Below are 21,925 nucleotides of genomic sequence, written 5' to 3' on the forward strand. Positions count from 1 at the left end.
TTAGAGAATATACAGCATTCATGCAATCCAACAGGGCCTCTGGAGAATACACTGAATAATGTTCAATAAAATAGGGTTTATCATCTTCCAAGAGCCACACAAGAGATACCACCTGAGAGACACTAAAAGGAGGAGAATAATCATCACCACCCTTAGGGGTATTAGATAAAGCCAACTCTGCACAGAGCTGAATAAGTGGCTGAATCTCTTTGAACAAAACTCTGCCTTTGTCAACAAACGAGTGGGCCAGACGGATGCATTCCAACAACTGCTCGCTAGTGTAAGTTTTCAAAATTTGGCGACAATATTCCCTGTCTTCTGTTACAAGCAAAGAAAAATAAAAGACCTCCTCTGACTGCATCTTGCAACAACCAGAAAATTCCTAATTCCCAGGTGCAACCGATCTGATCGTTAGTGGCTTCAGTATTCTGTCAGGGATACCACATGCAGGCATCCAGCAAGAGTGATCAGATCAGTTGGCTGCACCAAGGAATCAGGACCCAGATGGATAAAGATGTAAATAAGTTTATTAAGCAAAATGACACACTCCAATACCAACACCAGTGACCATAAACAAGTAAACAAAATATAAATGATAACAGTACAAAACCCCAATAGAACCTAACAAACTATATACAAAGGGATGGAGCAAACAATTGCAGGACAGGACAGGAACAGGAGACAAGGAAAGCAGGGAGCCAGGTAAAGGAAGCAGGATGCAGGGAACAGGACTCAGGATCAGGATACAGGTTTCAGGATACAGGATACAGGTTTCAGGATACAGGTTTCAGGATACAGGTTTCAGGATACAGGGACACGGCTAGCAGAGAAAATACTGAAGCACTGAGCCTCAGTGAAGGGCGGGCTTATATTCCCTCAGCAGTCCTCCTCAGGTGCAGCTTAATTAAAAGAACAGTCCAGCTGCTGGGAGACACCCGCTGGTGGGCCCTGGAACTGCGCCCCTCAGTTCCAGGAACAACAGTGCCACCAGCAGGTGACCCACGTAATGACACAGATCCTGACAACACCATGGTTTGATTTGAGCACCAGGCAAATTTCACCCCCCAGTATTTGAACCGTAGAAAGAAATACTGTCCCAGCCTTCCACATGCTTAGCGTCCTAATGCTAGGTTTGCCAAATTACTAGCATTACAGTTGCTGCCTTTTCATCTGGTAGACTCGGCTCCCCTTCGCAAATTTGTGGAATGTGCTGCACCACAGTGGCAGGTCCCAAAAAGCCATTTCTTTTCACGTAAGGCCATTCTGGCTCTTTACCGTCATGTGAAAGGTAGTGTTTTGGCCTCATTGGACAAAACGGTCAGCAGGAAGGTGCATATTACTGCTGACTCTAGGTCCAGCAGGCATGGACAGGGATGTTATATTTCTTTCATGGTGCACTGGGTAACTCTGCTGGCAGCTGGGAAGGATGCAGGACAGGGATCGGTGTTGCAGCTTGTTTTGCCACCACGCCTCCAAAAAGCTGGTGCTGGTTCTGCCACATCTGGCTTCTCCACCACCACCTCCTCCTCCATGTCCTCTTCTGCTCATTTCTCCTCTGCAGCAGTAGCAGTGCTCTCTAGGTGTTCAAGGGGCTACGCAAGCAGTCAGGCTAAAAGATGCCATGCTGTGCTTCAGTTGGTCTGTCTAGGGGATAGGACTCACACCGGTGCAGAGATTCTGTCAGCTCTGTAGGGGTAGGCTCAGAGATGGTTGATGCCATGACAGCTTGAGCCAGAAATGGTTGTATGTGAAAATGGACTCAACCTTCTTCACCCTCCGACAGGGACACTTGACACATGTTCCATGCTTGGCACATGTTGTAAAGCTGGTGGTGCAGTGTTTCTTGAGGAGATACCCGGGCTTCCAAGATCTCCTGAGGCAGGCCAGGAAAGTCTGTAGCCATTTCTGCTATTCGTTCAATGCCAGCGCTCACTTATCTCACATTCAATTGGAATTCAACCTGCCCACCAACCTCCTCATTTGTGACATGCCCACCAGGTGGAACTCAACGTTGGCAATGCTGCAGCGGCTGCACACACAGCAGAGGGCCATCAATGAGTACCTGTGTGAGTATGGCACAAGGACAGGGTCAGGGGAGCTTGGTTTTTTTTTGCCATATCAGTGGCTTTTGATTAAGAATGCATGCATCGTGCTGTCACCATTTGAGGAGGCCACAAGGATAGTGAGCCGGGACGATGCATGCATCAGTGACACTATCCCGCTAGTCTACCTGCTGGAGAACACGCTGCGTGGAATCATGGACAGGGCACTTGAGGCAGAACAGCAGCAGGAAGAGAAGGACTTCCTTTCCTCACAAGGCCCCCTTTATGCAGATATCATTCCTGCAGGGCCACAAAACACACAGGAGGAAGAGGAGGATGAGGATTTCGGAAGCATGGATGTAGTGGTAGAGGATAGCATACAGCAGTCTTAAAGGGATGGTTTTCATTCCCCAGAAACCACAGGAGTTGTACGTGGTTGGGGAGAGGTTGCTCCTGCTGACAATGTCATCCTTAGTGACCCAGAGGACTCAAAAGTTCATGCCTCCTCCAACTTACGTTGCATGGGCTCCCTGATTCTGCAAAGCCTGCGAAAGGACCCGAGGATTCGTGCTATCAAGGAGAGGGATAATTACTGGTTGGCAACCCTTCTTGATCCATGTTACAAGGGTAAAGTTGCAGAGCTCATCCTGTTTCCGCAGAGGGAGCAGAGGGTGAAACATCTTGAGGAGGTTTTAAAGAAAAATTGTGTTCTGCCTTTCCAGACACTGGCAGGTCAACATTCTCCGGACGTGTTTCTGAGGCATAGTTTAGCCAAAGGAGGAGCGGTGGAGAAGGCGGCCAGCTGACTGATGCCTTTAAACAGTTCTTTTGTCCTCCGCAGCACCCAGGGCTGTTAGGTTTAAGCAACCATCGGCAGCGTCTCCATCATATGGTACATGATTATCTAGGCACAAGAGCAGACTTGGAAACCTTTCCAGCTGAGCATCCACTGGCTTACTGGGTTTTGAGGATAGACCACTGGCCAGATCTTGCTCAATATGCAATGGAGCTTCTGGCCTGTCCTGCTTCCAGCGTGCTTTCCGAATGGACGTTCAGTGCTGCTGGAGGTTTTGTGACAGACAATAGAGTACATCTGTCCACAGACTCTGTTAACCAGTTGACTTTTATCAAAATGAACCAGTCCTAGATCAACAAGAGCTATCAGGCCCCTGATGCTGATGTAACTGATTGAATTTGCTACGGGTCTGCCATCCCTTAAAGACAACATATGCTGCCTATCCTATTCCTCTACCTTGATTCTGCTAGCTTCCAGCAATGTTTTTGGTTTAGGTCACTACCAACCCCCAAGGCCTAATTTTTCTGCACTTGTATGACAGGTGCATACAATTGAAATGTCGTATGTCATTTTTAACAGCGGGCCCTGTCCCTGTGCCCTGCTAACTGTGAGGTGTTATGGTGTTCAGGCACCACAAACAGCAAAGGCCCAATTTTTGGCACCTGTGTAGTACATGCAATTTCAAATTTGCATGGAATTCTTACCAGCAGGTCCCATTCCTGCACCCAGCAAGAGTAACTGCGAGGTCTTGGTTACGGTGTTCAGGCACCACATATGGCAAAGGCCCAATTTTTGGTACTTGTATAGCACATGCAATTTCTAATTTGTATGGAATTCTTACCAGCAGGTCCCGTTCCTGCTCCCAGCAAGAGTAACTGCGAGGCCATGGTTACGGGTTTCAGGCACCACATACGGCAAAGGCCCAATTTTTGGCACTTGTATAGCACATGCAATTTCAAATTTGTATGGAATTCTTACCAGCAGGTCCCGTTCCTGCTCCCAGCAAGAGTAACTGCAAGGCCTTGGTTACGGTGTTCAGGCATCACATACGGCAAAGGCGCAATTTTTGGCACTTGTATAGCACATGCAATTTCAAATTTGTATGGAATTGTTACCAGTAGGTCCCGTTCCTGCTCCCAGCAAGAGTAACTGCGAGGCCTTGGTTACAGTGTATAGGCACCACATACGGCAAAGGCCCAATTTTTGGCACTTGTATAGCACATGCAATTTCTAATTTGAAATTTCCATGGAATTCTTACCAGCAGGTCCCGTTCCTGCTCCCAGCAAGAGTAACTGCGAGGCCTTGGTTACAGTGTATAGGCACCACATACGGCAAAGGCCCAATTTTTGGCACTTGTATTGCACATGCAATTTCTAATTTGTATGGAATTCTTACCAGCAGGTCCCGTTCCTTACCCAGCAAGAGTAACTGCGAGGCCTTGGTTACGGTGTTCAGGCCCCACATATGGCAAAGGCCCAATTTTTGGAACTTTTATAGCACATGCAATTTCTAATTTGTATGGAATTCTTACCAGCAGGTCCCGTTCCTTACCCAGCAAGAGTAACTGCGAGGCCTTGGTTACGGTGTTCAGGCACCACCAACAGCAAAGGCCCAATTTTTGGAACTTTTATAGCACATGCAATTTCAAATTTGTATGGAATTCTTACCAGCAGGTCCCGTTCCTTACCCAGCAAGAGTAACTGCGAGGCCTTGGTTACGGTGTTCAGGCACCACCAACAGCAAAGGCCCAATTTTTCTGTACCCGTATGACAAGTACATGTGATTGGAAATTTGTATGTATATTTGTATATGACATTTTTTGCTTTAGAAATGTCAGCTACATACATCCTAGAGATGCACTACTTTACAGGCACATTCAGGGGATCCCCCATGCACGATATTTGAAGAAATTTTTCATTTTTATAGTTTCACTTTAACCACATCCCGCCTGCCCTATAGCAAAATGACGGCGGGATTGTGGTTGTATTATCTTGACCGGATAGGATAATATCATGGCTGGTCACATAGTAAACAGGAAGAGCCGTTGATCGGCTTTCCTTAGTTCGTGCCTGACAGGCACGAGTAAAGGAGCGGCGATCGACAGCTCCCCTGACAGGGGGGGGGGGGGGTGGGCACTGATAATCAGATCATTGATAACCTGTGCAGACCCTCGGGGGGGGGGGGTGCCACTAGAACCACCAGGGATGCCCACCCATGACCCCAGGGATGTCCACCTATGACCCCAGGTATGCCCACTATGGCCACCAGGGATGGCAATCAGGGCTCAGGGAGCCCCCCATTGCCCTCCCCATCAGTGCTGCCCGCCAGTGCCCTCCCTATCCATGCTGCCCACCAGTGCCCATCATTGCCATCTATCAGTGTCACCCACCAGTGCCCATTATTGCCCACCAGTGCCGCCTATCAGTGCCCATTAGTGCCGCCCGTCAGTGATGTTCGGCTCATCACTACAAATAAATATAAATTGATTATTAATATAAAACTGAAAGTCCATGCATCATGTTGTCATAAACGATATGTATATATTGAGATATTAAATATACACATCAATGTGCATTCATTAGTACATCCTTAAACGTATTTAACTTACAAGCAGCGTAAGTGCCTGAATTTGGCCTGGTATCTGCAATTCCTGCACATCAGAGCTCAGGCTAAGGAAAGGAGAAGCAGCACAAGGAGCAAATCGGATGTGTTGTAGCGCAAGGAGCATGCTGATGAGAGGAGAGAGCAGAGTGACAGGGTTGGGGAGGGACACAACCTGTAAGTGTTTCTTGCACAAAGCTATGTGGTTCTCAGAACTAGATGGACAGAAATATAAATGCCTATACGTTTATAAATAAGATTTCCTGAATGTATTTGAATTCTGTACAATATACACAGACTATATATATTTTGCAAAAGGGCAGCTTTGATCCCACCATTGGGTTTGCTGAGCACAGTTGGGTTGAAGATCTCCTTTACACTAAAAACTATAAAGTCTCATGGATACAGGATGTCAAAAATGTCACTTTAATAGGCGTTTAACCCTTTTTTTTTGCCTCTAAATGCCCTTCTATGTTAGCCTATGGGGTTTATACACTAAAACTGGAGCGTGCACAATCTGGTGCAGCTCTGCATAGAAACCAATCATCTTCCAGGTTTTATTGGCAAAGCTTAATTGAATAGGCTAAAGTTAGAAGCCGATTGGCTAACACGCACAGCTGCATCAGATTTTGCACTCTCCAGTTTTAGTAAATCAAGCCCTATGTGATCATGCACACATAGGCAATCACAGGCATTATGAGGCAGAAATAAAAAAACAAAACATCACTTGTGCTTTCAAAAAAAGGAGCTTTTGGGCAGAAAAAACTGCATAAATGTGCATTAACGCTTGACGCGTTTAGGTGCGTTTGGGCGGTAATGCTTTTTAATGGCCAGAAAAGTATAATATTCTGGCCAATAGATTGCATTATTGCCAAACATATGCAAACATGCATGCAAAAAGCGTCTTTAGACTCCGTTCACACTAGGTCGGATCCGACTTCGGGGCAACCTGTGAAGTCGCGTGCAGCGCGACTTTGGCGCGACTTGCACGGACTTCATAAAATGAATGTCTATGCAAGTCGCTCCAGGTCACCCCGAGGTAGTACAGGACCCTTTTTCTAAGTCGGAGCGACTTGTGTCGCTCCTATTAGAACCGTTCCTGTACTACACTATGGGACACAACGGTGCGTGACTTGTCAGGCTGACCAAGTTGCCTGACAAGTCGTACCAGTGTGAATGGAGACTAAGGAACACTCTTTAAGCTGCATTCTCCTCCCCAGGAGCAAAGGCATCCAGGGGAGGAGAAAAAACATCCTTTGTGCATGAGTCCTATGCATTGGTGTATTTAGGTTTTGTGCTGCCCTAGGCCTTACTAAACTTGTGCACCCCCTAATTTACATATGACCCACCCCTTCCTGTAAAGGCCATGCCCTTTACTGTTTACGACCCGCCCTGTCATCTGTGAACCACAGACCACAAGTCTATCAGTGCCCATCAGCGTAGCCTCATCAGTTCCCACACATTCAGCCTCATCAGTGCCCATCTGTGCAGCCTTATCAGTGCCGCCTCATTACTGCCCATCAGTGCAGCCTTATCACTGTCCGCTTTATGAGGGTGCCAGACCGATTTGACTCCCGGACTCTGCCCTCTGGCCCAATTTACCCAATAAGACTGGCACTATATTAAAAGTGTAGCGCAAGCCGGCGGAGACCCTTTTCGTGTGTGAAACGGGAAGAGGCTGTTTTTTTTTTTGTGCAGGGTGCAGCTTTTTTGCTGCCCCCCTGCAAAATGCCGCCCTAGGCCTGGGCCTTGTTGGCCTAGGCCAAGATACAGCTCTGGTCCTATGCTCATGTATGAATGTCTATTAAGCCCATGTATGGAGCACTCGTGCTGTTATTCCTTATACTGACTATTACAATTCTATTTTATTTTCAGCCTTTTCTAGGGGGAAAGAATAGCGGGATGACGGACAATGCCTATCAAGAGGTTTCTCCCTTTTACACCACAGCTAAGTCCTTCTTACAGATGCAGCCAATCAATGAAGTTATCAAATGTGGCAATAGGGAAACGGTTCAGGTTCAGTACGTCATAAACCCCCAGGACCTGGAAAGGGGCACCAGAAGCGTAAACTTCTATTATATAGTAAGACTTTCCACTTGTGTCTCTTCTTTTTTTTATCACTGGCCTCTATGGGTAGCTTTGGCTTATGCAGGAATCTGAATATTCACTTTGAAATTATTATGACTGAGCAGGTTAACGTAATATTATACCCTCAGTGTGCCTGGCTTAGAGGGTAGCCCCACTTTTGTGCGGAAAAAAAATAACAAAATAAAATATAGCACCCTCCTAGGTTGGTGCTAGTAAGAGAGTATCGTTTTGGGCTCTGTCTGCCTATCAGAGGAGCAGCAGGCAAATCTATATTGCTTTCTGCCTACCAGAGAGCAGGATCTGTGAGTTAGGTCTGCTCAGCATGCTCAGTGTGTGATTCATTGGGTCTAGATAGTGTTTCACACTGGTCCAATGGGGAGGCATGTTGGACAGTGGGAGGAAACCTGACCAATGGGTGCACAGGCTTTGATACAATCCCAGTGATTGGTAGAGACCAGCTGTCTCTGTGCATTATGGGATACTGTATAAAAGCCAGGAGCACATGTGCTGCAGGGTCTTTGGCTGGTGAGCAGAGTCCTCGAGGAAGGGTGGCGGCTGCCTCCTCCTCTGTAGTGGTGGCATGTGGTCACAGGCGGTCGGCCTGGGGATCAAAAGAACGGAACTGAACCCAGAGGTCCAGAACTGACTATAGATGGAGAGAGACACTGAAGACCCTCAAAAAACAGTATTGTGAGTACAGGGGATGGTGTCTAGGGGCCTGACCTGAGAGGGGGCCCACCCCGGAGTAGGATAGTAAGAGGACGGGTGGCAAGTGAAAGGGGATAATAGGAGAGTATCCTGAAGAGAATTAGTTAATCAAGTCTTCTGGATAGAGACTTAATTTACTTTCACCAAGTGGCAGGGTGAATCAGCAGTCTGTCTGCATCATCAGATAGAAGTCCTCGCAACTTGTGAATAGTTAATTTGGAGTATCCCACTATTCCCTTCTCCCATCCCTATTTAAAATAAAACACCAAAAACTACATACCCCTGGACTGATTATGGACTGAGCCAAGAAGTAAAGTGTTAAATTGTGAATACTAGACTTGCTAACAGTAACCCAGGGGGACCCAAAAGTGTGTTATCCAGCAGTCCTCAAGGGGGCAGTGCTACAAAAAAAAAAAAAAAAGAATATAACATATACAATTGCTAAACCATTCTTTGTAATTGAAGGCTATTAAAAAATGACATGAGGTCCCACTGCTCACAGGTGAGTCGGCAAAGGCTGTGATCCGAGCATAGACTCCATGAGGTGGGGTGCACGCCCTGCCACTGCTACAGTCACGATATGAATGGGGAAACTGGATAGGCTGCACACCCACACAGATGATCAGTTCAATCAATTTTATTAGAACATCTTAAAAGCACTGGATGGGTATAGGCAGAGGTAATTGAATGAGGTTGACGCGTTTCACATGATTTACGTGCTTTGTCAAAACCACCAAAAGAGCGTAAAATGTATGAAATGCATTAACTTCATTCCATTTTCTCTGCCTGTACCCATCCAGAGCTTTAATTATATTGTAATAAAATGTATTCAACTGATCATGTGTGGGTGTGCAGCTTGATTTTCTAGATCTGATTTTCCCATTCATATTAAAAAATGACCTTTCCTTTTCAATCTGCAGCTCTGTAATTTTCTAGAAGATGTAATATGGGAACCTGGAGGTTTTCTGTACACAAATGGTATACGGGATGTCCCCAGAAATGTAATTTCCTGTTTGTGTGATTGGCCTTATGATTTTCCCAGAAGTCTCCACTGAGATACATCAGATTTTGGGCATCCCCTGCAACAAAAATGTCATTTTTGGTGAGATACTCCCAAAGGGAAGTCATGTCTAATGTGATGCAGACCCTGCCACTTTCCTCATTGATAATTATAGAATCATTCACATTCACTCAGCACATGGACACAGACAAACAAAAAAAGCTATTTCTTCAGAATAACAGAAGATAGGAATCTGCAACAAAGTTTGTTAAAATCCTTGCAATGTCCATAGATCACCCAGAGGGGAATGTTTTTTTCTCAGCAAAAGTGGAGTTATTTGTTAAAGTGCTTCCAAAGTCTAAACGTGTTTTATCTTTAAAGCGGTATTAAACCAAAAACCAAAAATGTAATATATTGTGAGCTTATCAATCATTAGATGTGATGGCTGCATTCATTTTTTTTCTTTGGCTCTTTTTCCCTCTATTTTTCACCTGGAGATCTGGCCAGTAACACATCTCCTGTATTGAGACACTTCCCTGGATGAAGGAGCACCGGAGGCCCAGTAGACCACAGCATTGCTAGTCTGGGGGGGGGGGGGGGGGGTGTAGTGTTGGATTTACTAGCGTATTTGAATACACTAAGGCTCCATTCACATATAGGCATCTCAGAAAAATCTAACAGTGGTTATAACCCTCTCTTACTCTATCCAAAATGTAAAAAAACAAGTTTTGCCTATAGTTCTACTTTAACTCACAGTCTCAGCAGCTTGGCAGACAGTGACTTGATCCAAATGACATATTGCAGATCGTAGAAAGCTTTAATCCAAAACTTGTGCAGATCATAACACATGAACATCAGATGGGTAAAAAAAATCATTGTATGTCTAGCTCCAGCAAAAAACAGTACAGATGGTGAATGGAGTTGCAAGCATGAAGAATAATGATGGGACTAAATATATAGAGCATCCCCTAGATACAGAGTGAGGAAAGGATACAATTAATAAAAGGCAAGCAGACAATGCATATATGCCATGATATTTATTGTGTTTGTGTGTACTAAAATAAACTCTAGCGTATTTTTCACTGAAATTTTGCATTTCCTTAACTTTTGCGCTGATATAGTGTGGCATAAAAAAATTGGAACTACCACCATTTTATTCTCTAGGCCGAAAGTCTTCAAACTGTGGTCCTTTGCTTGCCTTTATCTGGCCCTTGGGGTATTGTTCCTCCAACTGACACCCTTTATGGGGCAATTGGTTTCCCTCTAATACCAACAATGAGGCACTATTTATTCCACTGACACCAATGATGGGGCACTATTTCTTCCACTAACACCAGTGATGGGGCACTATTCTTCTATTGACCCTAATGAGGGGGCACTGTTCTTCCAACTGACACCCTTGATGGGGCAATATTTCTCCCACTGATACCAACAATGAGGCACTATTTCTTCCACTGACACCAAAGATGGGGCAATATTTCTCCCACTGATACCAACAATGAGGCACTATTTCTTCCACTGACACCAAAGATGGGGCAATATTTCTCCCACTGATACCAATAATGAGGCACTATTTCTTTCACTAACACCAATGATGGGGCACTATTCCTTCCACTGACATCAATGATGGAGGACTATTCTTTCAACTGACACCATTTATGGGGCAATATTTCTCCCACTGATACCAACAATAAGGCTCTATTTCTCCAACTCACACCCTTGATGGGGCAAAATGTCTCTCACTAATACCAAAAATGAGGCACTATGTCTTCCACTGACACCAATGATAGGGCACTATTTCTTCCACTTATACCAATAATGGGGCACTCTTCTTCCACTGACACCAATGATGGGGCGCTTTTTCTGCAACTTATACCAATGATGGGGCACTCTTCTTCCACTGACACCAGTGATGGGGAAGTATTCCTTAAACTGACACCATTTATGGAGCAAATTGTCTCCCACTGATACCAACAATGGGGCACTCTTCCTTCAACTGACACCAATTAAGGGGTACCATTCCACTGACACCATTGATGGGACACCCTTCCTCCCTCTGATGTCAACAATGGGGCACTAAACTTCACATCTAATCCAATGATGCGGCATTGTTTACTCCAACTGATGCCAGGGCTTTTTCTACTCCTTCTGGTCTCAGTCCCCACATCTAAAGTCTGAAGGGCAGTAAACTGGCCCTTTGCTGAGAAAGTTTGGAGACCCCTGCTTGGGGTTTTTATGTAAAATGATTTTTTTTAACGTGTGCAGAAAAATGCTTTTAACTGATTTTTTTTTTTTTATATATTTTTTAGGTTGTTGGCAAAGGTGGGATTATGGTAAAAGGAGCTCAAATAATTAAACTGAAAGACAACTTCTGTAAGTACAATCACTGGACCCAATACGACTCAATTTTGGTCAACCATGTGGGGCTTTATGTGCCACCCTTATGTGCCACCCTTATATGCCACCCACAGACCTGTTGTGTGAAGCGATGGATCATTGTACCTTTGGCCTTGGGTTCTTTTTTAGTTCATGGGCCCCTTCCGGTAAACAAAGACCCCGCTAGCTTGTCCATTCTGGGCCAAGTGACAGGGTCACTTTAGTCAACCCCTTGACCCACTTGTATTCACTTTTACTGTGCTCCCCTGTATATTGATTCCTCCATCGAAGCCTCCACCAAACATCTACAGTATCTCCCAAAAGTGAGTACATCCCTCACATTTTTGTAAATATTGTATTCTATCTTTTCATGTGACAACACTGAAGAAATGGCACTTTGATACAATGTAAAGTAGTGAGTGTACAGCTTGTATAACAGTGTACATTTGCTGTCCCCTGAAAATAACTCAACACACAGCCATTAATGTCTAAGCCACTGGCAACAAAAGTGAGTACACCCCTAAGAGGAAATGTCTAAATTGGGCCCAATTAGCCATTTTCCCTCCCCGGTGTCATGTGACTCAGTGTTACAAGGTCTCAGGTGTGAATGGGGAGCAGGTGTGTTAAATTTGGTGTTATCGCTCTCACTCTCTCATACTGGTCACTGGAAGTTCAACATGGCACCTCATGGCAAAGAACTCTCTGAGGATCTGAAAAAAAAAAGAATTGTTACTCTACATAAAGATGGCCTAGGCTATAAGAAGATTGCCAAGAACCTGAACTGAGCTGCAGCACGGTGGCCAAGTCCATACAGCGGTTTAACAGGGCAGGTTTCACTCAGAACAGGCCTCGCCATGGTCGACCAAAGAAGTTGAATGCACGTGCTCAGCGTCATATCCAGAGGTTGTCTTTGGAAAATAGACGTATGAGTGCTGCCAGGGTTGAAAGGGTGGGGGGCCAGCCTATCAGTGCTCAGACTAGTGATCGACCGATATCGTTTTTTCGTTGCCGATACCGATATTTTGGCGATCGCATATCGGTATCGGCCGATTTTGGCTGATATTTTTGTACATTTAAAATTTTGCAAAATAAACACAAATTTGGACAAAAATCTGTTACTGAACATGTAAAACTTTATTTATTAACAATTTTAACATTAAGGGCTCGTTCTTCACACCTTAACTGCATGAGAACTGATAGGAAAACATCTCCCTCTCCCTTCGGAGACTGGGTCGCAGGGCAGTGTTCCAACAAGATAAAGACCCAAAACACAACTCCAAGATGACTACTGCCTTGCTAAAGAAGCTGAGGGTAAAGGTGATGGACTGGCCAAGCATTTCTCCTATTGAGCATCTGTGGGGCATCCGCAAGCAGAAGGTGAAGGAGCGCAAGGTCTCTAACATCCACCAGCTCCGTGATGTCATCATGGAGGAGTGGAAGAGGACTCCAGTGCCAACCTGTGAAGCTCTGGTGAACTCCACGCCCAAGAGGGTTAAGGCAGTGCTGGAAAATAATGGTGGCCACACAAAATATTGACACTTTGGGCCCAATTTGGACATTGTCACTTAGGGGTGTACTCACTTTTGTTGCCAGCGGTTTAGACATTAATGACTGTGTGTTGAGTTATTTTTAGGGGACAGCAAATTTACACTGCTATACAAGCTGTACACTCACTACTTTACATTGTAGCAAAGTGTCATTTCTTCAGTGTTCTCACATGAAAAGATATAATAAAATATTTACAAAAATGTGAGAGGTGTACTCACTTTTGTGAGATACTGTAGGTATTGGAGAGCCAGTGACCTCCTCTCTTGATGCACAGCTTATACCCAGTATCAAACACTCAAAACGCTGTCGCAAGAATGAGGTGCAGTCATTGCTTCCTGTAAGCTCCGACACTAGCCAACACTTGGGGGTCTTTTTATTAAACATTCGCTGGACGAATGCCACAAGAATTCACCCAGCCATAACGAACTTTGGACGTATCTTATCTAATCAGGGAAATACTGCATTATGGCCACCAGATGGAGATGACACATAGAAAATAGTCATACTAGACAAAATATAGTCAACATTTGTTGAAGCTGGGTGAATGCTTGTGACATTCCTCCAGCAAATAATTTTTTATAAATAGGCCCCCTGGTGTTTTTGAAGATGAAGATGTAAAAACTTGCAAAGCAGAATCTGATAAATGTAAAGAACACTGAAGTGCTAATTTTTTTTCTTTTACCATTCCCTCTGGCACCCCAGGAGTGTAAAGCCCCAAACAGTTGCCCAGTTTTATAGTCCATCTCTGGTGGACCTATAGGGGGAGATTTACTAGGGGTCTCATACACACTGGATGTTTTTGGCATCTCTCCTAGATGCCTTTCCTCCTAGCAGCTGTGTTTTGGCAGAAAAAGCCATTGACGCTTGTGAATGCATATAACGCATTTAGGCAGATTTAGGCGTGCCAAACTCATGGCCAATAATTAATTTCATTGGCCAGGATAATAATTTATTCTGGCCACTAAAAAACACATTAATGGTTAAGTGCTAAACGAGCTTAGTGTTAACTCAACTTTTTTTTCTGCCAAAAAGTCACTGGCAGTGGATTTTTTTTCCTCTGCCTCTAAATGCACCGGCCACTAAACTCCTCTAAAACCTTATGGAGTGAATTTACTTAAAGTGATTGTAAAGGTTCTTTTTTTTCAAACTAACAAACATGTTATACTTACTTCCTCTTTGCAAAAGTTTGCACAGAGCAGCCCCGATCCTCCTGGCGTAACTTCTGGTTCCTCCTCTTCTTCGGGTGCCCCCACGGGGATCCGCATTCCATGGGGGCATACAGGCGCGCTCACGAGTCCCACTGCTGTGTTCATTGACACAGACAGTGAAACTCTGCCCCGCTCCCGTGTCACTGGATTTGATTGACAGCATTGCTATCAATCTATCCAATGAGGACCTGAGACAGCGGCTGGAGCGGCTGAGCTCGTGCTCATCACTGAAATGATTGGGTTCAGGTAAGAATAAAGGGGATCTGGGGTACAGCTGCAGCACCTAAGGTTTTTCACCTTAATGCATAGAATTCATTAGGGTGAAAAACCTTGAGACTTTACAATTCCTTTAAGGCAAATAATCTGTGCACTTTGCAAGTGCAGTTGCTCCAGAGTTTAGTAAATGAGTAAATGATTTCCATCATCCAATTACGTGCAAGCAACATGCTGTTTTTTTTGCCTTGCATGTGGTTGGGTATTCTTTGCAAAGTGAAGCTTTACCTCATTTAGTTCTGGAGCAACTGTGTTTGCAAAGACAAACATGGAGGGGCATTTAGAGGCAAAAAAAAATGTCACATGCCCCTAAGAGCAGCATCAAAAATATCCAGGGTGCATGAGTAGGGATGATCGAACTTTTGAAAAGTTTGGTTCGACCAGAACACCCAAACTTCCCGAAAGTTCGGGTCCGGATTCCAGAACCCCATTGAAATCAATGGGACCTGAACTTCGGTAATCAAAACACACCATTTTGAAGCCCTAAAACCTAATAAATGCCTAGGGTTCTGGGTCATGCCCCAGGGACTATTAATCACACAAAAAAAGTTCTTAAAAATTGTCGTTTTTGATAGAGAGCCAATTATTGAAAAAATTATAAAAAAAAAAAAGGGGATTTCTTTGGATTTAGTGTCTGGGGGGTCTAAAAAGTGTACCTGTGAAGTTTCAGCTCTGTAGCATGTCCAGAACCAGAAAAAAAAGATAGTTTGTCTTAGAATTGCAGTAGAGCAGGGATGGGGCTCCGCACCTTTCACACCTGGGCGTTTTTGTTTCAGGCATTTATTGGGCTTTTTTTGTGGACGTCTTTGGAGGCAGGCATGACATCTGAACTTCTGTGTAGGGGTATATATACACATACACACAGGTGTGAAAGTAGCGGAACCCTATCCCTGCGCTAATAAAATTATTTGCAGGGATAGGGTTCCCCTCCTATCACACCTATATGTGTGTATATATACATATATGTGTGTGTGTATATATACCCCTATACAGAAGTTCAGATGTTATGCCTGCCTCCAAAGACGCCCAAAAAATGCCCAATAAACGCCTGCAACAACACACCTGGGCGTTTTTTTTGCAGGCATATATTGTGCATTTTTTGGGCGTCTTTGGAGGCAGGCATGACATCTGAACTTCTGTATAGGGGTAGATACACACACACACATATACTGTATGTATATATACACATACACACATATAGGTGTGAAAGTAGCGGAACCCTATCCCTGCACTAATGAAATTATTTGCAGGGATGGGGTTCCGCTCCTATCATCATCCTATTTTTGCCTTTAGTAAATTAACCCCCAATATGTCAATATGGTGTAAGCTGAGATCATTGGAGGAAAACTACAGAATTAGGTCAACGTCCTGAATTTTGCAGAAAAACAGAAAGAATGTCTGCGCTCAAATCCAAACTGCTTACACGTATATAACACATGAGGTTCTATCATCTCCCCCAAAAATCCAGAGTACAGCATGCTGTTACCCTTCCAGTAAAATCATCCTGCAGACACACGCCTCCATTAGCACTCAGCACTAATAGGATGGTTTATTGCAGGCATCACTAAATAGCGTTCAGCGGTCCAAACCTGGACCGAGTGACGGTCCTTTACGGGCTACCATGACCACTCCATTTAATTGCCTGTGTGTCCCGTCTTCCTCCCACTGCTGCTGCTGTCCTCTTCACAGCAGGACAGAGGGTGGGAGGAGCGATCATTCTGGATGGAGGGTGGGAGCTGCACTGATCTTCATGTTAACAATTGGCCGATTGGTTGCTAGCTATGTATAAACAGGAAAAAATCCACACTATATCAAGTAAAAAGAACAAAAAGATGAGCAGCCATTTAACCAGCTATGATACCAGCTATATATGATCAATAGAAATAAGAAGTGGCGCTAAATCCTAATAGTGCAATCATGAATATTCATATGGTAAATAATGTGGCATGAAAACAATTAAACATGAAGTGAATAAAATAAGAGCAAAATATATCATTAAAAAATGTTGAAAAAAATCAACCATAAGAAAGTGATATAATGAATTGGGTGCAAAATCCAGTGTTAGGTGAACATAAAAAGTCCTTTCAACGAAAAAGTCCTTTTCAATAATAAACAATAGGGGTGGGCTGAACTACCCCTAGTTGGGTTTGCACCAGAACATTCGAACATCACAAAAGTTTGGAGCCGAATAAGGAACCCCATTGAAGTCTATTGGACCTGAACTGGAAAAATCAAAAGTACCCATTTTGAAGGCTTATGTGCAAGTAATTGGGCATACAATGGTTATAGGGGTCTGGGTACTGCCCTGGGGGACATGTATCAATGAAAATAAAGTTTGTAAAAAATGTCATTTTTAAATGAGCAGTGATTTACTGATGCTTAAAGTGAAAGCATCAAAATGAGAAATGACAATAAAACAAAGAGTTTCTTTAATATAGTGCCTAGGGGGTCCCCTTAGTCTGCCTGTAAAGTGGCACATCTGTACTGTGTATAGAAGCTGATGCAGAAATAATTGCATTTATAAAGCCAAAAAAATGAAATTTTCCCTGCAAGCTTTTTTTATTTTGTAAACAACGGCTTGGGGAGCCATTTTGTATGATGAGGCCACAATGTAGTGCACTGGGAACAATATTAGATTTTTTGTATAAATTCTGCTGTCTCTTCCGCAGACTTTGGATAGAAGTAACTGGTGCAGAAAAATTGGTCACTGGAGACAACTTGGCAATACGCTGTGGCTGGAGGAACATGACTGCCAATTTGTGTACCAGTGTTCTCCCCTCGCTGTAGGCTCATGTTCCTAACTTCCACAACCTCAGAACCACCATCTGAATCTAGTAATGGCTGCGCATCATCAAGGAGAAAGTGGCTGACGCTGTATTCAAATAACTCAGCTGACTCCTCCATGCCTGATGCTGGGAGTATAGCAGGAATAGCTGTGGACAAGGAGGCAGATTTAGCCACTCTGGCAGCTGCAGTGGACTGCGCACTAGTCTATGCTTGGGTGACGGAGGATGAGAAAGATTATGATGATAATGGTTTAGTAAGTCAGTCCACCACCTCCTCTGCATGCTGTGGCTTGATAGCATGGGCAACATCACTAAACAGAGGAAATGATGCCCTGCCTGAGGACTGACCACGTCCACATTTGCCTGTGGACACATAAACTGCTGGCCCCCTCACAGTGCCATGGAAATGTCTGACTCTCCTTGTTGGCCTCCCAGACATGATGGGGGGGTTCTTATTAACAAAATGTAATAAAGATGTGGATGCACTTTAATTAATGAAAAGTGATGCTTGGTGCACTTTGACCTGAGTATTCACTACGCAGACACGCTCCACACTACAATATACTGCAGTAAAACTTCACTAATGAACAGAAATATAATGTGTTAAACGTGCACTAACGCACAGAAATATACAGAATATACTGCGTTAAACATGCACTAACGCACAATAATATACTGCGTTAAACGTGCACTAACACACAGAAGTATACTGCATTAAACGTGCACGTACTGCACAGAAATATACTGTGTTAAACGTGCACTAATGCACATAGAATGTACTGCGTTAAATGTGCATGTATAGGACAGAAATATACTGGGTTAAACGTGCACTAATGCACATAAAATGTACTGCGTTTAATGTGCATGTATAGCACAGAAATATACTGCGTTAAACGTGCACTAACACACAGAAATATACTGCGTTTAATGTGCACTAATGCACAGAAATGTACTGCGTTAAACGTGCATGTATAGCACAGAAATATACTGCATTAAATGTGCACTAACACACAGAAATATACTGTGTTAAATGTGCACTAACACACAGTAATATACTGCATTAAATGTGCACTAATGCACAGAAATATACTGCGTTAAATGCGCACTAACACACAGAAATATACTTTGTTAAACGGGCACATAATGCACAGAAATGTACTGCGTTAAACGTGCACTAACGCACAGAAATGTACTGCATTAAACGTGCACGTAACGCACAGAAATATACTGCGTTAAACATGCACTAACACACTGAAATATACTTTGTTAGACGGGCACATAATGCACAGAAATTTACTGCATTAAACGTGCACGTAATGCACAGAAATATTCTTTGTTAAATGTACACGTAACGCACAGAAATATACTGCGTTAAACGTGCACTAACACACTGAAATATACTGCGTTAAATTTGCACTAATGCACTGAAATATACTGCGTTAAACGTGCACCAACACACTGAAATATACTGCGTTAAACGTGCACTATTGCACAGAAGTATACTGTATTAAACGTGCACTAACGCACAGAAATATACTGCGTTAAACTTGCACTAACACACAGAAGTATACTGTGTTAAACGTGCACGTAACGCACAGAAATATACTGTGTTAAACATGCACTAATGCACAGAAATGTCCTGCATTAAACGTGCATGTATAGCACAGAAATATACTGTGTTAAATGTGCACTAACACACAGAAATATACTGCATTGAATGTGCACTAATGCACAGAAATATACTGCGTTAAATGAGCACTAACACACAGAAATATAGTTTGTTAAACGGGCACATAATGCACAGAAATGTACTGCGTTAAACGTGCACTAACGCACAGAAATATACTGCATTAAACGTGCAGGTAACGCACAGAAATATACTGCGTTAATCGCGCACTAACACACAGAAATATACTTCGTTAAACGGGCATATAATGCACTGAAATATACTGCATTAAACGTGCACGTAATGCACAGAAATATACTTCGCTAAATGGGCACCTAACGCACAGAAATATACTGCGTTAAACGTGCACTAACACACTGAAATATACTGCGTTAAATGTGCACTTACACACTGAAATATACTGTGTTTAACAAGCACATACGCGCTGAAATATACTGCATTAGATGTGCACGTAACGCACAGAAATATACTGCGTTAAACGTGCACTAACACACTGAAATATACTGCGTTAAACGTTCAGTAATGCACTGAAATATACTCCGTGCTCTATCTCACTCCACGCCAATATCACACTACAAATGACCGCTATTAAAAGAATACATTTATAGTGCGGGTCGGGACTAAGAGCAATGAGCCATGACTGGATAGAGTCATTATTAGCCTCTCCATTCATGGCTCTGACAATACTCTGTTGCCTGATTGGCAAAGCTTTTATTGCTTCAGCCAATTAGGGCTTCCAATGCACTGTGTGGTGGTACAGTGCATTGTGGTAATTCGGCAGGCTGAATAAACAGTCGAACGTGCCGATAATTCGGGTGTTCGTCAAACGGCAAACAGCCAATGTTCGGCCCACACTTATGCTTGGGCCGAACCGTTCGCCCATCCTTAATAAACAAGAGTGTCCATAAAGTGCAAAAAGGTGAATAAGTAACGTTGCTTGATGAAATGCACCACCAGGCACCAACACTTAGCATACGCTTCTTATACGATAGTGGACCATTAATTATAATAGTCACAAAGGCACAAAATAACCCGCCATCCGAGATAGGCAGTGCCTGCTCAGCAGCAGCTCCAAATGGATCAGGAATTTTAAAAAAATGAACAAGCATAGTGAAGCCTGCTAACAGTAAGGTCCTTTAATTTAAAATATGTAAGAAGTACTTTCGATAAGTTTTAAACAGGCACAGATGAGTCAAAAACCAGCAGACTGTCAGCTCATGAGAAAGGAACGCCATGAATAACAGCTAAGCAAGCATGATGTCTTCAGTAATAGCCAATTCCGATGCGTTTCGTCATCGGTGCTGTCTTCCCAGGGGCAAGCCAAATGTCAGATCTAGCAACCAATCATCCACTTGTTAACAGAAGAAGTTGGGAAGCTCCTGCTGTTCATCCAGACCGATCGCTCTCCCCGCCCTCTGTTATAAAAGGTAGGATTGGGAAGGGAGGGGGAGGGGGGGATGATCACATTGATGTATAGGTTAAGGGGCTGTATTGTTAAAGCAGGCTATGTAAAGAGCAGAATGCTATGGAACTGAGATATAATGGAGGTACTGCAATGTAAAGGGGATGCTATAATATAAAAGGTGGGCTGTACTTTCAAAGCAGGTGTGTGCTTTGTGTGAAAGGGGGCTGTAATGTAAAGGGGAGAACAGCTATATAAATGGAGGACTTTGATTTGAGAGGGTAAGGGCAAAGTAAAGGGGGGCACTGTATTTTAAAAGGTGGAGACTTTTATGTAAAGGGGGCTGTAATGTAGAGGGGGAAGCCATGTAAATAGGGGACTGTGTTGTAAAGGGGGCTGTGATGTTAAAGATTGCACTGTGATGTACATGGGGGGGGGGGGGCTGTGATGTGAAGGGGGGCTGGGTAATAGCACAAATATGAGATCTGGACCACTAATGTTAGAAATATTTACTGACCGTACCTCTATCAATTTTAATTCAATACCCCTGATTTATTGCATAAGCTCTATTTCAGATTTAACACTTTAAATGACAAAAGCAAGCCCCAGAATCATTCACCTGTCATTGGATCACTTTGCCCAATGCCAACAGCAGATTGTCCCTCCGTATTAAACCCAAAACCCAAAATGTAATATCTCAGTATACCAATCATTTTATGTGGTGGATGCATTTGTTTTCTTTTCTCTCTGTTTTCTCCTGATGATCTAGCCTATATCTCACCTCCTGTATTAGAGCACCCCCACTCTGCATAAAGGGGCACAGGGGGCACATTTGGACAGCAGCATTGTAAGTCTAGACCAGTGATGGGGAACCTTGGCACCCCAGATGTTTTGGAACTAAATTTCCCATGCTCATCTACCTTGCATTGTAGCTAGAGCATCATGGGAAATGTAGTTCCAAAACATCTGGGGTGCCAAGGTTCCCCATCACTGGTCTAGGGGGGAGGGGAGTGTTAGATGTTCTAGCAGGTTGAAATACACTAATAAATTGATGCCAAACTCCAGCGCAGACTGTATAATCAGTTACAGCAAACAGTTATTTTTTTCTTTTGGGATAAAGGTTTTACATGATTAAATAAAAACATGAACAATTGGATAAGAAAAATTGGGGATTTTAATTGGTGCAAAAAAAAAAATATATATATATATATTTTTATATATATATATATATATATATATATATATATATATATATATATATATATATATATATATATATATATATAAAATAGTAAATTTTATTGGTACAGAATTATATAAACATCAAAAAAAAAAAAAAAGAAAGAACATTAATAAAAGGACTTTTTACATATGGTTAAGCAGTTGATCCAATACACTCAACATATTTG

General features: G+C 43.3%; 1 protein-coding gene across 1 annotated transcript in view; it reads left to right on the forward strand.

Annotated features, from left to right (window-relative positions):
* The window catches only part of LOC309563283 (alpha-2-macroglobulin-like protein 1), a gene marked incomplete at its 3' end in the record, with an annotated part of 181,820 nt that overhangs the window by 25,362 nt on the left and 134,533 nt on the right, over positions 1 to 21,925 (forward strand). Inside the window, exons 4-5 of the mRNA XM_082267688.1 lie at positions 7,316 to 7,522; positions 11,546 to 11,609. Coding sequence (XP_082123814.1) covers positions 7,316 to 7,522; positions 11,546 to 11,609 — 271 coding nt within the window. The remainder of the gene's footprint in view (positions 1 to 7,315; positions 7,523 to 11,545; positions 11,610 to 21,925) is intronic.

The sequence above is a fragment of the Pelophylax lessonae genome (assembly GCF_965119305.1).
Source record: "Pelophylax lessonae genome assembly, chromosome: 9".
NCBI lineage: Eukaryota > Metazoa > Chordata > Amphibia > Anura > Ranidae > Pelophylax > Pelophylax lessonae.